General features: G+C 43.5%; 2 protein-coding genes across 2 annotated transcripts in view; one reads left to right on the forward strand and one right to left on the reverse strand.

Moving 5' to 3' along the window:
- LOC113833329 (methyltransferase-like protein 25) overlaps window positions 1–6,996 on the reverse strand; it is a gene marked incomplete at its 5' end in the record, with an annotated part of 73,319 nt that extends 66,323 nt beyond the window's left edge. Inside the window, 1 exon segment of the mRNA XM_035451377.1 lies at window positions 6,734–6,996. Coding sequence (XP_035307268.1) covers window positions 6,734–6,996 — 263 coding nt within the window.
- Window positions 6,927–14,164, forward strand: LOC100765463 (thyroid transcription factor 1-associated protein 26). The gene is made up of 4 exons (XM_027394162.2): window positions 6,927–7,237; window positions 8,123–8,429; window positions 10,867–10,960; window positions 12,802–14,164. The coding sequence occupies exons 1-4, from the start codon at window positions 7,084–7,086 to the stop codon at window positions 12,961–12,963; spliced, it is 717 nt and encodes a 238-aa protein (XP_027249963.1). The 5' UTR covers window positions 6,927–7,083; the 3' UTR covers window positions 12,964–14,164.
- The last annotated feature ends 9,505 nt before the right edge of the window (window positions 14,165–23,669 follow it).

Consider the following 23,669-nt stretch of genomic DNA (forward strand, 5'->3'; position numbering starts at 1 on the left):
ATCAGAATCACACCCGACTTCTCAATGGAAACTCTGAAAGCCAGAAGGTCTTGGATAGATACCCTACAAGCACTAAGGGAGCATGGATGTCAACCCAGACTACTGTACCCAGCAAAACTTTCAATCACTATAGATGGAGAAAACAAGATATTCCATGACAAAAACAGATTTAAACAATACATATCCACAAATCCAGCACTACAGAAGGTTCTGGAAGGAAAACTCCAACCCAACAAACATAACTACACTCACAAAAACACAGGCAATAGATAATCTAATTTTACCAAACACACAAAAAAACAGGAGGGTGAAATCCACACACAATGACACCACCAACAATAAATCCAAACCAAACAAGAACCAACGAACAATGGACATTAATATCCCTAAATATCAATGGTCTTAACTTACCCATAAAAAGATATAGGCTAACAGAATGGATATGAAGACAGAATCCATCCTTCTGCTGTTTACAAGAAACACACCTCAACATCAAAGACAGGTGATACCTCCGAGTAAAAGGATGGGAAAAGATTTTCCAATCAAATGGGCTCAAGAAACAAGCTGGTGTAGCAATCCTAATATCTAACAAATTAGATTTTAAACTGAAATCAATCAAAAGAGATAAAGAAGGGCATTTCATACTCATCACAGGAAAAGTCCATCAAGATGAAGTCTCAATCTTGAACATCTATGCCCCCAATATGAAGGCACCCACATTTGTAAAAGAAACATTACTAAAGCTCAAACCACACATAAGACCACACACACTTATAGTAGGAGACTTCAACACCCCCCTTACACCAATAGACAGGACCACCAGACAGAAACTTAACAAAGAAACAAAGGATCTGACAGAAGTTATGACCCAACTGGGTTTAACACATATCTATAGAACATTCCATCCAAACACAAAAGAATATATCTTCTTCTCAGCACCACATGGAACCTTCTCAAAAATTGACCACATAGTTGGCAGCAAAGCAAACCTCCACAGTTACAAAAGAATTGAAATAACCCCCTGTATCTTATCAGATCACCATGCATTAAAGCTAGAATTCAACAGCAATACGAATTTCAGAAAACCTACATACTGGTGGAAAATGAATAACACCCAATTGCACCATTCCTGGGTTGAGGAAGAAATAAAAAAAGAAATTAAAGACTTCCTAGAATTTAATGAGAATGTAGAAACAACATACCCAAACTTATGGGACACTCTGAAAGCAGTGCTAAGAGGAAAGTTCATAGCACTAAGTACCCACATGAAGAAACTGGAGGAAAATCACATTAGAGAATTGACAGAACAACTGAAAGCTTTAGAGCAAAAAGAAGCAAACTTACCAAGGAGGAGTAGACGCCAGGAAATAATCAACCTGAGAGCCGAAATCAACAAAGTAGAAACTAGGAAAATAGTACAAAGAATCAATGAAACAAAGAGTTGGTTCTTTGAGAAGATCAACAAGATAGACAAACCTCTATCCAAACTAACCAAAAGGCAGAGAGAGAGCATGCTAATTAACAAAATCAGAAATGGAAAGGGGGATATAACAATGGACACTGAGGAAATCCAGAGAATGTTCAGGTCATACTTTGAAAACCTTATTCCACAAAATAAGAAAATCTAAAGGAAATGGACAGCTTTCTGGATAAATATCACTTACCAAAATTAAATCAAGATCAGATAAGCAGTTTAAATTGACCCATAACCCCTAATGAAATAGAAGCAGTCATCAAAAGCCTCCCAACCAAAAAAAAGCCAAACGCCAGATGGATTCACTGCAGAATTCTACCAGAAATTCAAACAAGAGCTAATTCCAGCACTCCTCAAACTGTTCCGCACAATAAAAGCAGATGGGATATTGCCAAACCCTTTCTACGAGGCTACAATCACTTTGATACCCAAGCCACACAAAGATATGACTAAGAAAGAGAACTACAGACGGATATCCCTCATGAACATCGATGCTAAAATACTCAATAAAATATTGGCGAACTGAATCCAAGAACATATCAGAAAAATCATCCACCATGATCAAGTAGGCTTCATCCCAGGGATGCAAGGATGGTTCAACATACGAAAATCCATCAATGTAATCCACCATATAAACAAACTGAAAAAGAAAAACCACATGATCATCTCACTAGATGCTGAAAAAGCCTTTGACAAAATCCAACATCCCTTCATGATAAAGATCTTGGAGAGAACAGGAATAACAGGAACATATCTAAACATGATAAATGCAATATACACCAAACCAATAGCCAACATCAAACTAAATGGAGAGAAACTCAAAGCGTTTCCTCTAAAATCAGGAACAAGACAAGGCTGTCCACTCTCTCCATATCTCTTCAATATTGTACTTGAAGTTCTAGCTAGAGCAATAAGACAAGAAAAGGAGATCAAAGGGATACAAATTGGAAAGGAAGAAGTCAAACTTTTCACTATTTGCAGATGACATGATAGTCTACCTTAATGACCCGAAAAAATCTACCAGGGAACTCCTATGGCTGATAAACACCTTCAGCAAGGTAGCAGGATACAAAATTAACTCAAAAAAATCAGTAGCCCTACTATATACAGATGATAAATCCAATGAGAAAGAAATCAGGGAAACATCACCTTTCACAATATCCACAAGCAACATAAAATATCTTGGGGTAACACTAACCAAAAAAGTGAAAGACCTGTACAATAAGAACTTTGAGACTTTAAAGAAAGAAATTAAAGAAGATACCAGAAAATGGAAAGATCTCCCATGCTCTTGGATAGGTAGAATTAACATAGTAAAAATGGCAATCCTGCCGAAAGCAATCTACAGATTCAATGCAATCCCCATCAAAATCCCAACACAGGTTTGCACAGACATTGAAAGAACAATACTCAACTTTATATGGAAAAATTAAAAACCCAGGATAACCAAAACAGCTTTTTACAATAGAGGATCTTCTGGAGGCATCACCATCCCGACTTCAAGCTCTACTATAGAGCCATAGTCCTGAAAACAGCTTGGTATTGGCATAAAAATAGATAGACCAATGGAATCGAATTGAAACCCCTGATATTAACCCACGCACCTACGAACAACTTATTTTTGACAAAGGTGCTAAATCTATACAATGGAAAAAAGATAGCGTCTTCAACAAATGGTGCTGGCATAATTGGATTCGGACATGCAGAAAATTGCAGATAGATCCATACCTGTCACCATGCACAAAACTTAAGTGCAAATGGATCAAAGATCTCAGCATAAATCCAGCCACACTGAATCTTCTAGAAGAGAAAGTGGGAATTACCCTTGAACAAATTGGCACAGGAGACTGCTTCCTGAACATTACGCCAGTAGCACAGACATTGAGGTCTGCAATTAATAAATGGGACCTCCTGAAACTGAGAAGCTTCTGCAAGGCAAAGGAAACAGTCAGTAAGACAAAACAACCACCCACAGAATGGGAAAAGATCTTCACTGATCCCACATCTGACAGAGGACTGATTTCCAAAATATATAAGGAGCTCAAGAAGCTAGCCACCAAAACACCAAACAATGAAATTAAAAAGTGGGGTGCAGAACTAAATAGGAATTCTCAACAGAGGAATCTGAAATGGCTGAAAGACACTTAAGAAAGTGCTCAAAATCCTTGGCCATCAGAGAAATGCAACTCAAAACAACTCTGAGATACCACCTCACACCTGTCAGAATGGCTAAAATCAAAAATACCAATGACAATCTATGCTGGAGAGGATGTGGAGAAAAAGGAACACTCCTCCATTGCTGGTGGGAGTGCGAACTTGTAAGACCACTCTGGAAATCAGTATGGCGGTTGCTCAGAAAAATGGGAATCAGTCTACCTCAAGATCCAGCCATTCCTCTCTTGGGTATATATCCAAATAGTCATGTTCATACAAAAAGGACATATGTTCAACTATGTTCATAGCAGCATTGTTTGTAATAGCCAGAACCTGGAAGCAACCTAGATGTCCCTCAACTGAAGAATGGACTGAGAAAATGTGGTACATTTATACAATGGAGTACTACTCAGCAGAAAAAAGCAATGGAATCTTGAAATTCACAGGCAAATGGATGGAACTAGAAGAAACCATCCTGAGTGAGGTAACCCAGTCACAAAAAGACAAACATGGTATGTACTCACTCATATATGAATTTTAGACATAGAGCAAAGGATTACCAGCCTATAATCCTCTTCACCAAAGAAACTAGGAAACATGAAGGACTCTAAGGGATAAATGGTCCCCAGGAATGGGAAGTGGCATGAACTCCTGAACTAATTGGGAGCATGAGGGTAGGGGGGGAGGGAGCTGCTACAATAAGAGCAAGAGAAGAGGAGGAGAGGAGAGGAAATGGAGAAGCAGAAATATTGAGTTGGGGGAAGAATAGAGGAGAGAGAGCAGGATGAGAGATACCATATCAGAGGGAGCCACTATAGGTCTGAGAAGAGATCTGGAACTAGGGAGATCTCCAGAGACCTACAAGGAGGACACGATCTGACAATCCAGGCAATGTTGGATAGGACAACCTAATCGCCCTTCCCCTAAAATGAGATTGATGACTTCTCTTTATGCCATCCTAGAGCCCTCATCCAGTGGCTGATGGAAGCAGAGACAGACATCCACAGATATACACTGAGCTGAAATCAGGAATTTAGTTGAAGAGAGGGAGGAATGAAGAGCGAAGGGGTCAGTACCAGGCTGGTGAAACACACAGAAACAGTTGACCTGAACAAGGGAGAGCACATCGACCCCAGATGCTGTCGGGGAGGCCAGTACAAGACTGATCCAGACCCCTGAACATGGATGTCAATAAGGAGGCCTCTGCACTCCAGGGAGCCTCTGGTGGTGGATTAGTATTTTTCCCTGGTGCAAGAAGGGACTTTGAGAGCCCATCCCACGTGAAGGGTTACACTCTGGCCCTGGACACATGGGGAAGGGCCCAGGACCAGCACAGGAAGATTTGGTGGACTTTGCAGAGCCCCCGTTGAGGGCCCTACCCTGCCTGGGGAGTGGTGGGTGGATGGGGTGGGGGTAGGCTGGGGGTGGGGAGGAGGGATGGGGGTGAGGGGAGGGAGAGGGAGAAGGGACTTACATGTGAACAAGCTTGTTCCCTAACTACTTGAATAACAACAACAAAAAAAATCCCCCAAAGAGCTTTTGGCAGCTGATGATGGTTGCCAGGAGAGAAGGACACATTTATCCATGTGCTAATAAATAACTCTTCAGCCACTAACACAAGCAACCCTAATTAAACCCAGTGGGACACACACACACACACACACACAAAAGATAAAATATATATGGTGAAAAAATACCTGTGCACCTAGCAATAGCACATTGCAGAACATACAGTGAATACAACTATTAGTATATGTAAAATAACATAATTCCATCCGGTGGAGACCCAGTTATACACATATTAAAGCCTTGCTCTGCACTTCATCATCACTTTTCTTTACATTTTTTTTGTTCTTTGAAAGCCACCATGAGTCATTAGTTCAACAAATATTTATGGAACACTTAATACATGCCAAGTATTTTTCCACATATTGGAATCCATGCATTGTTAAGACAAATATGGTTCCTGCTCTTTGCAAGTTTCCAAGAAAGATCTGAAAGAACCAATATTTACTAAGTTCTATCATACCCACCCCGCCCCCCATCCCGTGTCACACTGCATTTTCAGGATGCTTCAGGGATGAAGTTCACTAACGACACCTGGAAAGCCTGGATGCAAAGTAGAAGACATTCCCTTAGCTGCTATTGTTCCTTTTTTTCAAAACAGACACTTGATAGAACCTAAGTTTTTTTGGGGGGAGGGGGTTGGTTTTTTGAGACAGGGTTTCTCTGTGGCTTTTGAAGGCTGTCCTGGAACTAGCTCTTGTAGACCAGGCTGGTCTCGAACTCACAGATATCCTCCTGCCTCTGCCTCCTGAGTGCTGGGATTAAAGGCGTGCGCCACCAACGCCCGGCTAGAACCTAAGTTTCTTTGTACGAAACTCCAGAGCCTACATCACTTCACGTCACATAACTGAAATTGAAAATACATAGTTTCAAAATGAACTAATAAGCTTTCAAGACTTCCACCATCCAAATCCAAATCCAAGATACACTCTTCCTTGTACTGACGAGAAACAGGCTCTTAACTTGCCGTCAAATAACCTTTTTGTATTTCCAAACCTAAACTGTTGAATCACTAAGTGAATGAACACCTCTTTCTTGTTTCTTGATTCTCTTAAATTGGGGCAATATACCAACACCCAAGATGAGACAAGGGGACCTTGCCCACCTCGCTATGCAGATCCCTCCATTCAATTCCCAAGGACGCTACGCAAATCCCTGTCACTTCCGCCAAATTCCACCAGGGGGCACACTATCAGCCGCGCAACCGGCCCGCCCACCGGCCCCGCAGTCAACTGATCCCGCCCCGCCCACCTGCCAGCCACCTGGTCCCGCCCCGCCTCGTCACCCGCCCGCCTCACCCGCCTCACCCGGTCACGCCCCACCCACCCGTCAGTTACCCGGTCACGCCCACCCGTCAGTCACCCCGGTCCCGTCCCGCCCACCCGACAGTCACCCGGTCCCGCCCACCCCGTCAGTCACCCGGTCCCGCCCCGCCCACCCGTCAGTCACCCAGTCTCGCCCCGCCCGCCCGCCAGTCACCCGGTCCCTCCCCGCCTCCTGCGGCTCCCTCAGCACCGCCCGCCCGCACGCTCCCAGGACGCAGGCAGGTCGAGCTACTCCTGCCACACCGACTGGGTGTAGACGTCCACCGTGTGCGCGCTGGAAATGCGCAGGGCGCCCCTCAGGCAGCCCAGCAAGTCCTGCAAGCTGGCGTGCAGCGTGGGCAGGTCCGGGGGCCTGGGCAGAGAGCAAAGCGCCGCCTTGACGCTCGCTCGCCCTCCAGGCCTGCAGGTGGCGCCAACAGGTCCGCGCGGCACCTCTCTTCTTGAAGCCCCACAGGCCGAAGCAGTCGAGCTCCGAGCGTGCGCTACAGGGGTGATTGGTTGCTTCGGCCTGGTGACGTATTATGCCAGCGTCAGCCGTAGTTCTCCCGACCCAAGTGGGGCAGGATGGCGCCGGTGAGGCCGTCTTCGAAGTGGCGGGCCGGAGGATTTGCGGCGCGCGAGGAAGGGACGCCTCAGGTCGCATCCAAGAACCATAGTGGGAAACGCAGGACCTGGCGGCCTAGCCACCAGCAAGCCTTCCCCGGAAGCGTTCGCGAGGGTATGTCAGAAGACAGCAGTGCAGAAGGCCGAGGGTGCTTGCTGCGTGTCTGCCCGGAAAAGAGCTTTGGGACATCATCCGGGTCTTTGTTGAGACCTGGGAAGCCGTTCCTAAGCCCGCTCAGTCCATTAGCTTCTCAGTCCTTTGCGTGGGAGAACGGGACGGTGCTGTCAACTGAATCTTACCGGAAGCACGGAGCGTCTAGGGGGTCTAGACTGCGCTATCCAGACAGATTCGTATCTGTACTACAGCAAAGGAAAGAAAGATGGGGTTAAAAGTACACTGCCCCAAAGCCTTGATACTTACAAAGGCTCCAGTTTCATCTTCCTCTCTTACTTAGATTCCCTGTTTTGACTTTGTAAAGCCTCTCAATTGCGCTTCAAATGGTTAAGTATTTTGTACGATCTAATAATTGACAAATGTTCAGAAAGTTGTACATCATCCCCTTTTGTGGTTTTGAGTTTTATTTTGGAAAATAGATGATTAGTAAGTTTCTCCAAAAGAAAAGTAAGATTCTCCCACCCTATTTTTAAGTATTTGCTGAGGACCTCCCCCCCCCCCGTGATGTTTTAGATGATTTAAAGAAATTTCAATTTGTGAATACGATTATAAATTCAAGTTAAGTAGTAGACTTTAGTTTACTCTTTAGTTTTACTTTGAAGGTGTTGTGTGTGTTTGGTGTCTGACAATTGCTAGTCTTATATTCAGGCAAAGGGCCACATTCTCCTCAGTACATCATTAAATGTGTTGACTAGACTAATGTTTAAATCAAAACCAAGTAATTCTATCATTTGAATATTATGTTTAAAAAAGAACTTCATTTCTAGTAGCTTTATTTTTCACTTTCTGTCAAAAGTAATTGTGACCGAAATCATTAAATGTTAGGACAAGGTTTTGCATTTCGGAGGAAACTGAAGATCCAGCAAAATTACAAGAAATTGCTATGGAAGGTAAAGAAGGCATCAACGTCCCAGGAATCCCAGTTCACTGATCATTACCCAGACCATCTGAAACACCTCTATTTAGCTGAAGAAGAAAGACTCAAGAAACAGCGGAGAAAGGTTGGTCTGCCTCCCTCAGAAGAACAAGTTGACCAGCCTGTGCCTGAAGAAGAGTGTAACACTGAACAGACTTTGTCTGAGAAACAGTCTAGTGATCACCAGTCTCAGCCAGAGCAGCTGTGTACACCAAAGTATGTACTTTCTTCCTTTGAAACTCTCCACTTTAAATGTAAATAATGTTTCATAGAAGATATAGGGAAACATGGATAAGAATTAGAAGTTTTCTTAATACATTTTGAAGTCATGGTATAACATTTTCACAATCTCCGTTTTTTTTGTTTGTTTGTTTGTTTGTTTGTTTTTTAAGTGTAAAATGACTGAAATAAGCTAGTTGAATGTAGGTGAAAAGAACGTGAAATGAGTTTTGAATTAGTCTTTCAAGAACAAGTAACTTAATTGAACAATAATGAAGCCCAGCTATTAAGAAATGTATATTTGGAGCTGGAGGGATAGCTCAGCCGTTAAAGGCTAGGCTCACAACTAAAAATATAAGAAATGTATATTTTTGCCTGGTGTGTGTTTTACATTTTTTAGACTAGGCTTAGTGTATTATTTGTAAGGCCAACATTTGGGAAGCTGAAGCAGAAAGAACAATTGGCAAGTTCCAGGCCATTATGGGCAACATGGTGAGATACTAGAGAATTAATGGAAGTGTGTAGTCTTTGACACTTTAGATTATAGAGCCAGATTTTACATATTGGTATGCCAGTGCCCTCTATAATGGGTAAGACAGAATAAAAGTACTTGAGAGCCACCATGTTGTACAGCCTCAAAGTGGATCGTTGTCTCGGGTTAATTACTTACCAAGTTCGTGAGACCCCAGAAAAGACAAGAGCCCACTTACTGATGCAAACACATAAGGTTTAATGTTACAAGCCTATGCAGGGACCCTGTCCAGCAAACTGGCACAGCAGCTACAGGGAAAGGACACCTGGCCTCAATTGCAAGGGGTTTATAAAGGAAAAGACGGAAAGCAGGGTGCCTTGGCTGTTCAGGATTGAGTAAGAGTAAGTGACCTTTGGATTCATTGACGTGGGGGCTAGGGGAATTTCAAAATTGTTACTAACAGTTTCCCACAAAGACAGTTGTGACAAGTAGATGTTATTTATCAAAATTAGTCATTGCCTGACCACCCCGATAGGGTCACTCTTTCCAGGGTGGGCACAGTTTGGGTGTTCCTTAGAACTGTTTATGGTTCCTTGGCTAGAGCTGAATCAGCCTTGTGCCACACGGGGAATTTCTCAAGGTGGCTTTTTCTGAGGATGGAGCTAACTCCATTCTCTCCAGTCTACTTTGCTCTTACATGAATAATGTTCTTAAAGTATTATATTTCATGACATTTTGATGACTGAATTTATGTCAAGCATTTTAAAATGTGTGATATTTGGTGTTTATGAATGCTAACTTTGATTAGTCATATTTTAAATTTCATTTTCTGCAAATGGTACAGGAAATAGGTTGTAGTTAACAAAAATCAAGCAAGGTGTGGTTCTCTTTGCCTGTAAGCCTCTCAGAAGAGTAAAGCAGGAAGGTTGTTGCTAATTCAAGCTAGCTTGGGCTACATAGGGAGAGTCCATCCCATAAAACAACAAAAATGTTGAAACATGCTGACACATGGATGTTTTACTGGGTGTATGGTGTCTGATTCCTGTCAACCCCTGTACTGAGGAGGCCTAACCACAGTTTGCCACAGTTGGAGTCTAAGCTGGACTAGCTGGTGAGTTTCAGGCCAGCTTACACTACTTTATAAGATCCTGTCTTAGAACAAAGCCTTCTCTATCACTTTGATCTTATAACAGCCAGCTTATGAAATTTTGTCTATACATGATTCAATCAAGCGTACATTAACAGGTAAACTAGCAGGGAAGCCAGGCATCCACTTTGGATCTTAACTTAAAAAAAAAAAAAACTAAAGTTTTGTCTTTCAAATCTGGGACAATGGACAATGATTGCATGTACAAGACATGCAAGATTAAGCCAGAAAAAAAAAATATCCCGCCGGGCGTTGGTAGCACACGCCTATAAGCCCAGCACTCGGGAGGCAGAGGCAGGTGGATCTCTGTGAGTTTGAGACCAGCTTGGTCTCCAGATCGAGTGCCAGGATAGGCTCCAAAGCTACACAGAAAAACCCTGTCTCAAAAACCAAAAAAAAAAAAAAAAAAAAAAAAAAACCCAGTATGTACTGTGGAGAAGGTCACCAAGTTCCATACTTAGTTTAGGAGATTTTGGCAGCTGATGCTGGGTAAGAGGGAGGTCAGTCAGCAGGTCTGAGAGCTAACCGTGCTCCAGTAGATGGCCCCACACCCATGCATGTGCACATACTGGCAGCAGTAAGGGGATTCAGTGAGTTTAATAAAAATACAAAAGAAAGCCATGAAGTTTTTAAGGAAATTCGGTGTAGAGGATAGGGAAGGGATTTGAGAAGAAAAAATGGTGGGTGGATTTGACCAATTTGTATTAGTAATGTTTTGTATATAAATACTGTATTTGAATACACAGTTGCATAATTTTGTCTAATTTTGTCATTTCTTAATTGTTTAACTTGCATGTCTTAATTTCTCTTGCAAGTTCTGTCACTGTTCCAAAGAAAAAGAAAACTTCAAACCAAAAGGCACAAGAAGAGTATGAACGGATACAAGCAAAGCGTGCTGCTAAGAAATTTGTAAGTTCTACTTTTTTATTATTTAGGTTTTTCTTTATCTTTAACATGTGTACAAGCTATGTTTCTTAGTATTGGGCATGTAATTATTGTCTGCTTCAATACTTACTTCTTTTTGTATTGCTCAGCAAACTTGTAGAATTGTACGATATTCTAAGTCCTTGATTGGCTCAGACAATACCAGTAGGTTAGTGATAAAATTCAAAACAGTTGCTTGTCAGTTAATAATATGAGCATCTGGCATTTGTGATAGTATTTCTCAGACTACAGCCTGGGAACTTAGATCTTTAACAAGTTCCTTGAAATAATCTGATCATGCTGTAAATTTGAGGACAGAGACCTAAGAGCTATATTGATGATTTTCCTAATTTTACACTTCAGTAAAAAGCCACAGAGGAAGTGCTGGAATAAAATACCCAGAAGTGAAGCCATCTCCCATGCTTAAATATTTTCTCGAGTCTGCTTTCACCCTTGACCTATGACCTTAAAAACTGATCTGTGCAAGGTAGTAGTGGTTAGTCTGAAGGTTCTGGTTTTTAGGGTTTTGTTGGTTTGTTTTGTACTAAAGCTTAAGTAATGTACCAGTATTTCATCAAAATATCCCCAAAGACAGTACTGATATAATTTCATTTATATACACAGAGATGATCTCTAGCTAATGTTAATACAAAAGCCAGTGACACTTTACCCATGAGATCAAGATTGTTAAGAATTAGTTAAATAGACCCATAAATAAGAGTAATGCCATAGGGATAAATCAGGCAACCAGACCAGGCAGCAGAACTCTTAAATAAGTTTCAGATCTTTTTTGAGGTCTTACTATGTACCTCTGGCTGGCCTGGAACTTAGAGATCTACCTGCTTCTGCCTCCTGGTGCTGGGATTAAAGACGTGCACCACCACCACCCAGCTTCATATCTCTATGTATATATTAAATACTATGCCACATAGTTATATGATTTTAAGTAATGTGATGTCACGTGATGAGCACTTGAATCTATTTATAAAACCAAGCTCCCAAGCTCCACCACATAGCAGTCCCCAGCAAGTCACTTCTTTATTACTGAGCTTGGTCCTTGTATGTAAGGCCAACAAAGTAAACTAGGAAAAGTTTTTAGAAGAACAAAGTGTACTGAAGTCTCACAAATTGCATGTAAGATTCTTTGCTAACTATTATTACTTGTAATAACAAGTGAGTGTAAGTCTAATGAATGTCTAGTATGTCATTTTGAGGCTCCCTGGACTGGAGATGAGCGCACTTACTATACAGTACAGCTTCTTTTCAGCTGTTCTTTTAAGTTAGTGATAATGTTATAGTGCTTGTTCGATAATGGATCTTCAGAACTAGTTATCATTTTGGGTTACAATCTTCTATACTTGAGTTTCTATCATAGCAATAAATGAGCATGACTGACTTAAATGGTGAAGCTCATGGTGTCTAACAGAGTGTTTTGCAAACTAGCTAAAGAACAAAAAAAAATGCAAGATATGGTTTTCTGGAAATAAACTTTTAGTGTTATACAGAATATTAGATTACTTAACATCTGTAAAGGTCCCTCTAATTCTTTAGTAGATTTAAACAGTGAAATTGATAAGTATTTGACTTTTCTTTTACTTACATAATATGCATAAAATGCTGCCATGACTGTTATTCTTTGGTTTCTTTTTATCATTATGGTATGAAAGCAAAGAGCTCACACTTCTTCAATTTTGATAATTATTCACATGTTATACAACATAAGAGACAAATATCAGTGGTTTGCATTGTGATGTCAATTTCAGAGCAGTTCTGACCTGTGTTTTCTGTCTGTGATGAATGAGCATTGTGTATGTTTATAATTGTAGGAATTTGAAATGAGAAAGCGAGAACGAGAAGAGGCTCAGAGGCTCTACAAGAAGAAGAAGATGGAAGCTTTCAAAGTCCTGAGCAAAAAGACTAGAAAGGGCCAGCCAAACCTGAATCTGCAGATGGAGTATCTTCTCCAGAAGATACAAGAAACCAGTTAAACTAGACATTAAATGCCTATGGACTGGTGCATCTGTTTGTGTGTTGGGAGCACCAGTGAACTAAATTTGCTGATGTCAATGGATTGCTGAATTACTTTTTTGTTTTTGTAATAAAAAAAAATGCTATATATTTTTTTCCACAAAGAATGACTTATCCTGAAGAACTTTAAAACTTTCCATGGAAGTTGTATGAAATAAAAACTGTTTGAAATAGGAGGCCTGAGCTCACAGGTGAAGCATTTCAGTGATGGAAACACGTTTCAGTGCAACAAGCTCAGTGCAACTGTAAGACCCCCGAAGGGAGACCCTCACTCAAATCTCGGGAATAGCGCGCACCCAGTGAGTCACCGAGACCCGGACTTGCTGCAATCACACGAGGAAGTTTATTGAAAAAGTAATTGAATGAGATCTCAAGCCAGCATGCTAGGGTCGAGGCTCAAAGGAGTTCGACCCCGACCCAAACTTGTGACAAGCTTATAAAGGCAAAAACCATAAAGGAGGGGAGGGGGACTAGGGAGGAAATAGAGGAAGCCCAAAGTTACACATTCACTCATAAAGGCAAAAAACACAAAGGAGGGAGGAGGACTAGGGAGGAAATAGGGGAAGCCCAAAGTTACACATTTACTCATCAGTTAAACTATGTGGACACACCTGGAGCGTTTGAACTTTTCACAGAGGTCGTTGGGACATCCTGTGGCTATTCCAGGAGCTGTTTTTTTGTTTTTTGTTTTTTTTTTATGAGAGTTCGGGGAGCGGCCACCTGCAGGGGACGGGAGCCCCCAAGGTGACGAGCCCATGTTCTTATAGACAGCTAGTAATTTTTACTCTTCACAACAAGCATCCACAGCACCGGGGGCTTGCTTACTGGGAACTAGGTCCTTGCGTTTCAGTGCAGCAAGCAGCAAGCAGCCACAGCACTGGGGGCTTGCTTACTGGGAATTAGGTCCTTGTGTTTCAGTGCAGCAAGCAGCCACAGCACCAGGGGCTTGCTTACTGGGAACTAGGTCCTTGTACTTGTTTGGCAGTTGGATTACCATTAAAGTACATTGTATCCCTGGGAGTTTTGTGATAGGGTTCCCGTGCTGCTTCTAAGTCTCATGCTGGTCTCAAACTTGTGATCATCTTGCCTCTGCCACCAGGGCACCACCGTGCCTAATAGATTGTATCGTGTTTAAATTAAATTCATTTTAATGATAAAGAATGACTCTCCTTGGAGTTTTTATTTATTAATTTTTAGTACAGGAATGTGGATTTTCTAGGCTATCTGAAAGTAGGATACCTGGGCACTAAGTTTGCACCCCTGTAATAAGATAGGCCTAATAAGTATTATTTATGAATTGAATTTCAAAGAAACATTTTGTTAGATGAAATTACTTTTGATATCTAAATGATGGGAGAAGCCCAGTATTTTCTCATTGTTAAGCTCCCCTTAACATCCTTGGGAGGGACCCTTTACTTTGAAGAGTATTGTCAGCACTTAGTATTGTTGGTACCTTTGAGCTGAGAAACTTTCTGCCTTCAGTTGCAACAGAACAAGAAAGCCTTAAGATTGTAAGCAAAAAAGATTGCACAATAATGATTCTAAAAGGAATAGCATACATTTTAACATTGTGTTAACTTTTTAGAGAAGCTTTGCCTGCTGCAGCCTTCCCCCTGGGTTAAAAGTGCAATGACAGAAACTTATGGAATTCTAAACTTACTCTTTGCATAGAAGAATAATGCTTAGAAGTTTGTGATACCAAGATGCTATTGCACTTAAACAGCCCAGAAAGCCAAAATCTGATGAAGGAAGTGTGCACAGTGAACAATTTCACTGAAATCCTTTCCTCACATCTGTATTCTAGATTCTTCATCCTGACAACAAATGGAGAACTGGTCCTTTTAAGGGCATTTTACAACACTGTTAAGGAGAAATCTACCTTGAGGGCTTGTTTTGTTGTAGTTCTGTTGTTTGCTTGCTTTTGTTTGCATCCAAGGATGTTTTTAGGACAGAAAGCAGTTAACACCCAGTTCAAAACAAAAGCTTTCAGATTTCAGTGTGGTATAAAAACCACACAGCTCATCTGAAAGCTCTACCCTCATGTTGTTGGTTGGTTTTTACTCTTAGCTGTTTTTGGGGAGTGGGGTGGGGGCACCTAGCTCCCAAATAAGTCATACAGAGGCTTATTCTTTAATATGAATACCCAGCCTGAGCTTGGCTTATTTCTAGCCACCTTTGCTTGATTTTAAATTATCCCATTCATCTTTTGCCTCTGGGTTTTTATCATTCTCTATTCTATATACCTTTCTTTACTTCTTACTCCAAGGCTTATGTAGCTGGGTGGGTGGCCCCTGATGTCCATTCTCCTTTTCTTGCTCCTTCCCAAATTTCTCCTTTTTCTGTCTGCCTGCCAGTCCTACCTAGACTTTTTCTGCCCAGCTGTTGGCCATTCAGCTCTATATTAGACCAATCAGGTGCTTTAGACAGTTTCAGGGGGTCAGGGTTAGTGTTTCAGGAATTCAGGTTCAGGGGTTCAGAGTTAGGGTGTCACGAGGCTAGGGTTTCAAGGGATCAGGTTTTCAGGGTGTCAGGTGGTCAGGATTTCAGGGGGTTATGGGATCAAGGTTTCAGGAATTCAGCGTGTCAGGGTTAGGGCTTCAGGGGTCAGGGTCAGGTTTTCAGAGGGTTAGGGTTTCAGGCAGTCATGTTTAGGGTTTCAGGGGGTCAATGTTAGTGTTTTAGGAGGTCAGGGTTAGGGTTTCAGGGGGTCAGGATTAGGGTTTCAGGGGTCAGAGTAAAGTTTTCAGGGGGTCAGGGTCAGGGTTTCAGGGGATCATGCTTAGGGTTTCAGGGAGTCAGGGTCAGGGTTTCAATGGGCCAGGGTTTGAGGGTGTCAGTATTTCATGGGTCAAGGGGTCAGGGTTTCAGTGGCTTAGGGGGCTAGGGTTTCAGGGGGTCAGTGTTAGGGTTTCAGGCTGGCAGCATTAGGGTTTCAGGAGGGTCAGGGTCAAGGTTTCAGGGGATCAGCCTTAGGGTTTCAGGGGGTCAGGGTTAGGGTTTCATGGGGTCAGGGTTAGGGTGAAGGAACCAGCTCCCTTTTGGCAGCCATTACAGCCGAACACATGCTTGCCATAAACCTGCTTTGGTCACGTAGAGGTCAGATGCCTGTCTCGTGACAAGGAACCCATCAGAAGTTAGTCACTAGAAAGTCAGATGCCTGTTTCATGACAAGGAGCCAATCGGAAGTTAGCTGGTGGCGCTATGCTTTACGACCCTGGGTGTGCTTTACGGACAAGCGCACAGCAATGACGTAGAGAGCATAGCAACCACCCTGGGAGGGCCTATGAGCCATAACAACCAGTTGACCAATCAACACAGGGCAAGCCCTCCAAGCCTGGAGGCACACCAATCATGAGCCTGTGCGTAAGCCTGTGCGTACCCCTAGACACTCCCCTTACGCTGCCCTATAAGATCTTTGGGGAGACCTTAGGAGCCGTCTTTTTCTAGCCGTCTGCCATGGCGGGTGGGTGAAAGACCCGAGCTAACATGGGGTTAGTTCGTTAAATTACAATAAAGCCTCGTGCAGTTTGCAGCAAGCTCTCGAATCCGCCTGGTGATTGGGGTGACCGCGAACCTGGCCTGAGACCCCGGATACTTGAGTTTTCGGGGGTCTAACATTTTGGGGGCTCGTCCGGGATTTGCGACCACCCTTCACCTGAGTGGATTCGATCTTGGAGGTAAGATGATTAGAGCTCGAAACTTGTATATGTTCAATGTTCTATGTTTCTTGTTTTGTCTCTTGCTGTTTTGTTTGGTGCCATGATTTGTATTTGATCTGCGCAGAATTTGTATTTGTAATTCGGACTTCTGGGGAAGACCCTGAAGTCCTGCCCTGGATGAAAGTCCGAGGGTTGCTTGATTTGATCTGCGCAGAATTTGTAATTTGTATTTGATCTGCGCAGAATTTGTAATTGAACCATAGGGTAAGCAGACTTGCGAGAACCTTGGTTCCACCCTGGATGAAAGTCCAAGGTTTGGTTGTAATTTTGGTTTGGGGCACCATTTCTTTGCCGCGGTTTGTCCTGTCTAATGTTTGTGCTGTCTAATGTGCTGTCATTTGTGTTATGTGTTTCTTAAGCATCTCTTTCTGTCCCTGCTCTCCCTATGCACGTGGCATGCATGGGTCAGGGGGTCAGGGGTCTTTTCTTGATTCTCTGAGCACGTGGCGCCACCTCAACTGTGATCGGCAGATGCGCCCTGTGGACAGACTGCCACTCTGAGGACACCCAGGACCCAGGAGGTATGGACTCGGGCCAAGGACACTTGGACCCGCCTCAGTTAGCCGCCGAGTTCTGCCGCCGTCTTCCCGGCGCCATTGCCTTATGAGCAGCGTGGGCGGATTGGGTTGGCGTCTGTTCTTTCCTGTCTATTCTGTGTTATCATCATTGGTTTTCAATTCAGGATCCACCACGCCACCCCCTTTCTATCCCCACCTGCGGGTCTGAGGCATGCCCAGTAGGACTGTTTCTGCCCCAGCTGCCGTTATGGCTGTTTCCCTGCTCTGGGGGAATATGGCTACAAGGCCGCCATCTGCTACCCGTCTTTCTGTGCTCCACACACATGGTATGCAGGGGGGCCGCAGGAGTCTTTTTCCCACCCCTGGATTGGCCAAGGGTCTGGGGTTACCAGCAGCACCCCCACCCCAGGTCTCTCTGCCTTGAGCACATGGAGCTAGCTCAGGCAGGTGAACCATCTGTCCTGATCCGGATATTCTAAAAACAATAACAACAAAAAAGGGCCTTAAAGTTATTAAAAATTGTAAAAGGGACTTTGACAAAATTTTTATGTTGACTAAAAAATGGGAAAAAATGTAAGAAACTTAAATAATAAAGAGGGAAAGAAAAAAAAGAAAAATTGTCTAAGAATGTCTAAGAAAGTCAGAGAAATAAAATAAAAGGTTAAAGAGAGTTAAAGCAAATGGTAAAAGTTATAGAGGGTTAAAATTGTAGAAGGTCAGAGGAAAGTTGTCGAAGGTCAGAGAAAAGGTTGTTACAAGTAAAAAAAATGTAAACTGCTATGGTTTCTCATGTCTACAAACAGTAAATTTTAAAAATAATAATATAAGTTAAAATTTTAATCATATTAAGCTGATTTTGTTTTTAAAAAAAAGTCCTGTTTATTTCTCAAGTAATTTATATATATTTGTTTTAAAATGTTCTGTTTCCTGGTTTAGCCAGCACATGGCCAACTGGTCACATGACTTGACTAGTCGCCATTTTGCTAAAGTTAAAAAAGAATACTTAAACCGCCATCTTGACTAAAGATGACCGCATGGAAATTAGAGGTACCATCTTAAAAACAAGTTTTTCAATTAAGATTTAAAATGTTAATGCTTCTATATATTACAGAAAGACCTTAAGGGAATTTAAATTTCTTTTTAAAACCAGTTTTCAAATGTTTGTTTTTATTAAAGTTTGTACTTAAAGAGCTTCAATTTAGAATTATTCTTAAGCAAAGCCTGACAATGTAAAGTTCTTGTTTTATAAAAGATGCTAATCTGTTACAGTTTGTGTTTTCAGAAGTTAAGTTTAGGGTGTTGGTAGCACACACCTTTAAGCTCAGGGTGTAGGTGGCACACGCCTTTAATCCCACCACTCGGGAGTAAGAGGCAAATGGATCTTTATGAGTTCAAGGCCTGCCTGGTCCGGCAGATCGAATTCCAGGACAGGCTCCAAAGTCACAGAAAAACCCTGTCTCAGAAAGAAGTTAAGCTACTGTTTAAGAAATATAAGGTAGCTCTATGCAGTTTTAAGTTCAGCTGTATTACAGAAAGACTTTAACTAGCCACCTGTGTGCTTCTTGTATGCTTAAGGAAAGTAACTAAAACAGAAAAACAGACCTCTAATGCTTCAGAGATCTTCAGAATATGGCATTTAAATTGTTATCTTTAAAGTTTATAATGTCAGACAGACTGCCAGATCCGGACAGTGACCCAAAGTCTCCAAAGATTATGAGGCAACCCAGTTCCTGCACCTGGACCAGTGAGCAAGATGCTCAGATGTGATACCTGCCGCCTGCCAGAACCTAGCCGAGACTGTGGACAAAGCTGCTGGACACTGGAAAATTGATTGCACCCCTTTGCCTAGACAAAACAAGGTCAGTCTTTTCCATGTCCCTCTTCCACAGAGAGGAAAAAAACTCTCACAGTATAGGCCTGGCGAAGATTGCTGGTCTTTGAGACACCTGCCTCCAGCGGTAATGGAGAAACTTGGGTATGGACTGGCTTCTAACTGGCTTCTGTCACTTTTTAGTAGATTCGGATAAAGTATACTCTTCTCAGATCTCTGAAATATTACTGGTTGTCAGCTTGACAGCATCAGGCAGTCAGATCCACTATAGACTAGTAAGTGTGTTAGCTGATAAAATAATGACTATCTACTGTTCAGGCACAAGCTCAAAGTTTTTAAGTTTATTTTGGTTGTCATCTAAGTACAAACTTAAAGGGCTTTTCATCAGGCCAAAGGCACCTCTGTCCAATCCATACCTGGCTCTCTGGACAGAAGAGAAATGTACATGCTTATAGCCCAAATCTGTAGTTTTTGCTAAATATGTTCCTGCTGTTTAAACAGATATCCAGATATCTGCTTTTTCTGCACTGTGGGCTTCAGTAAATAAGTTTTAACCTCTGTTCCTAGTTTAAACATGTCTTAAACAGGTTTCTGCTTCTGGCTGACATCTGAGTATCAGTTGCGGACTACAGGCTGTTCTAAGTAGACTGCGAGCCCTGGACTTGCTGTGGATGTGAACCAGTCAGCTGATGTGGACACCCCCTGTCTCTACAACAGTGTCTGCTAACCAGAAGCCCCTGATGAATTCCCCATTGCCTAAATTCCTTTTTGCTTTTGACTAGCATTTCAACCTTCTGGGGTCCCTAACTTCGTCCCAAAGTCAGCAGGAAGCAGTTTGGAAAAGAATTTCGCCGTCCATTTTCCCTGGTTAAAATGCTAAGTCAAAGGGAACTCCCTTGCATGGGGATGCCAGTATCTATCACTCCCTGATGGGGATGCTAGAGAGACAGCAATTCCATGATTGGAATTTACAAAAAAGAAAATGGGGGAATGAAGGAACCAGCTCCCTTTTGGCAGCCATTACAGCCGAACACATGCTTGCCATAAACCTGCCTTGGTCACGTAGAGGTCAGATGCCTGTCTCGTGACAAGGAACCCATCAGAAGTTAGTCACTAGAAAGTCAGATGCCTGTTTCATGACAAGGAGCCAATCGGAAGTTAGCTGGTGGCGCTATGCTTTACGACCCTGGGTGTGCTTTACGGACAAGCGCACAGCAATGACGTAGAGAGCATAGCAACCACCCTGGGAGGGCCTATGAGCCATAACAACCAGTTGACCAATCAACACAGGGCAAGCCCTCCAAGCCTGGAGGCACACCAATCATGAGCCTGTGCGTAAGCCTGTGCGTACCCCTAGACACTCCCCTTACGCTGCCCTATAAGATCTTTGGGGAGACCTTAGGAGCCGTCTTTTTCTAGCCGTCTGCCATGGCGGGTGGGTGAAAGACCCGAGCTAACATGGGGTTAGTTCGTTAAATTACAATAAAGCCTCGTGCAGTTTGCAGCAAGCTCTCGAATCCGCCTGGTGATTGGGGTGACCGCGAACCTGGCCTGAGACCCCGGATACTTGAGTTTTCGGGGGTCTAACAAGGGTTTCAGTGGGTCAGAATTTCACAGGTTCAGGGGCTCAGGATTTCAGCGTTTCAAGGGTTCAGGTTTTAAGTTGCTCAGGGTTAGAGTTACAGGAAGTCAGGGTTATGGTTTCAGGGGGTCAGGATTAGGGTTTCAGGGGGTCAGGGTCAGGGTTTCAGGGGATCAGGGTCAGAGTTTCAGGGGGTCAGTGTGAGGGTTTCTGGGTTTCAGGGTCAGGATTTCCGGGGCTTAGAGTGAGGGAGTCAGTGATAGGGTTTCATGTGGTAAGGTTTAGGATTTCAGGGGTGTTCCGGACCGCTGTCTTCAGGACTGTGAATGGAGCCAGCCATACAGTCCCAATTCCGATTCTGAATGGGGGTGTGTGGACTAGGGAATCTAATTAACCAATGGTGCTAATGATGAGACAGGAAACACCATATCATCTCAGCAGGGGTCCCAGCTGATGCTGAGAAGCCATGGTTTATTGAGAAGTCCATTTAAATAGTCTTCCAAGGGCAGGGGCAGCATCAGGAAGTATCTATTATGATGTGTATAGCTAATATCAAGTGATTCTATTGATTCAAGCACTACTTAAACAGTTCTTATGTAGACAGAGTCCTCAGCCCAGGCATGGGCCTACTCAATGCTTAGGCCCATAGAGATGCAAACTAGGAGGCATTCTACCCTGGGGCCATGGTAAACAATAGCAGACCTGCTGGCATTAGAAATAAAATAGTGGGCAGGGAGCTTTCAGGTGCTCCTGTTTACTGAAGCCAGAGGCTGGACTTCAAGACATTCCATAATGGAACTTTTCTATGGTCCCTGACACAGGGGGTCAGGGTTAGGTTTTCAGGGTGTCAGGGTCTCAGGGTTTTGTGGGGAACCGAATATCTCTGTTATGGAATATTTTGGGTCCCAGTCTCTGGCTGCGGTAAACAGCGGTGGTGCCAGGAAGCTCCGGGTCACCATTGTATTGTTAATTGCCACTAGGCTACTTCTGTTTACCATAGCCTCAGGGTAATATGCCTCTCATTTGCATCTGTATGTGCCTAAGCATCTGGATAGGCCTTCACCTGGGCTGAGGAGCTGGAGGTGTGTGAATAACTTGTGAGGACAAAAAGTTAGGAGTGAAGAGGCGAGTGGTCAGAGCAGTGAGGGAACAAAGAGAGAAATGGTTGCCTCGTGATATTAGCAGGATGGTTAAGAAACACCAGAAGAGATGGCTAATAAAGAAATGACTCTAGTTCCACAACATGGAACTGAGAGCTCTCTGAAGATGACAAGATGCCTGTGTTTGATCTTTATTGACATTGGGTTGCTGGGAGCTTCCAGGTCCACACACCCCCACTCAGGTAGAAACTCATGGACTAAAGCTGAGACAAGCCAGGTCACGACAGGGTTTCAGGGTTCAGGATCTCAGGGGGGTCAGGAGTCAGGGTTTCAGTGGGTCAGGTTTTCAGGGAGTCAGGAGGTCAGGGTGGTCAGGGTTTCAGTGGTTCAGGGTTAGGGTTTCAGGGGGGCAGTGTTAGTATTTGAGGGGATATGGTTAGGGTATCAGGGGGTCAAGGTTGGGGTTTCAGGGCATCAGGGTCAGGGTTTCAGGTGTTCAGGGTTTCAGGCATCAGGGGTTCAGGGCTTCAGGGTGTCAGGATTAGGGTTTCAGGGTGTCAGGGTTAGGGTATCAGGGGGTCAGGTTTAGCATTTCATGGGGTCAGGACTAGGGTTTCAGGAAGTCAGGTTTAGGGATTCATAGGATCAGTGTTAGGGTTTCAGGGGGTCAGGTTTTTAAAGGATCAGGGTGTCAGGGTTTCAGGGGGCCAGGGTTTCAATGTTTCAGGGGGTCATGATTTCAGCGTTTCAAGGGGTCAGGGTTTCAGGTTGTCAGGGTTAGGGTTTCAGTGGGTTAGAGTTAGGGTTTCAGGGTGTAAGTGTTGGGATTTCAGGGGGGCAGGGATAGTGTTTCAGGGGGGCAAGTTTATGGTTTCATGGGGTCAGGGTTATGGATTCTGAGGGTCAGTGTTAAGGATTCAGGGGTCAGGGTTATGGTTTCAGGGTGTCATGGTTTCAGGGGGTAATGGTTAGTGTTTCAGGAGGTCAGGGTTAGGGTTTCAGGCGGTCAGTTTCAGGGATTCAGGTGGTCAGGTCAGGGTTGCAGGGGGTCAGGGTCAGGGTTTCAGGGGGTCAGGTTCATGGTTTCAGGGTATCAGGGTCAAGGTTTCATGTGTTCAGGGTTTCACGTGGTCAGGTGTTCAGGGCTTTAGGGGTCAGGGTTATGGTTTCAGGGTGTCATGGTTTCAGGGGGTAATGGTTAGTGTTTCAGGAGGTCAGGGTTAGGGTTTCAGGAGGTCAGTTTCAGGGATTCAGGTGGTCAGGTCAGGGTTGCAGGGGGTCAGGGTCAGGGTTTCAGGGGGTCAGGTTCAGGGTTTCAGGGTATCAGGGTCAAGGTTTCATGTGTTCAGGGTTTCATGTGGTCAGGTGTTCAGGGCTTCAGCGGGTCAGGATTAGGGTTTCAGGGTGTCAAGGTTAGGGTTTCAGGGGGTCAGGTTTTTAAAGGATCAGGGTGTCAGGGTTTCAGGGGGACAGGGCGTTAGAGTTTCAGGATTAGGGTTTTGGTGTTTTAAATCTTTCTGCCAAATGCCACCTGAGCCCCACCACCATGTGTGAGCTTTACGCCAGCCACCTGCCCAAATTATACCCAAATGAATACACAGAAACTTGTATTAGGTTCAAAGCTGCTTGGCCAATGACTAGGACTTCTCATCTGCTAACTCAGTCTTAACTATCATAAACCTATATATTTTATAAGACTATTCTTATTGGACACCTTATTGGCATCCCTCCTTGCTGGGATCACATCTTGCCACTGGAGCAGGAGCGGAGGGGAAAAAAGGGGCCCTTCCTGTTTCTCCTTTGCTTAAATATGAGTCTCCTTGCTATGTCACTTCCTGCCTGGATCAGCACTTCTCTACTACATTTCCCAGAATCCTCTTTGACTCCTAGTCCCGTCTACTTGCGGTCTCATTGGC

The sequence above is a fragment of the Cricetulus griseus genome, assembly GCF_003668045.3.
Source record: "Cricetulus griseus strain 17A/GY chromosome 1 unlocalized genomic scaffold, alternate assembly CriGri-PICRH-1.0 chr1_0, whole genome shotgun sequence".
Lineage (NCBI taxonomy): Eukaryota > Metazoa > Chordata > Mammalia > Rodentia > Cricetidae > Cricetulus > Cricetulus griseus.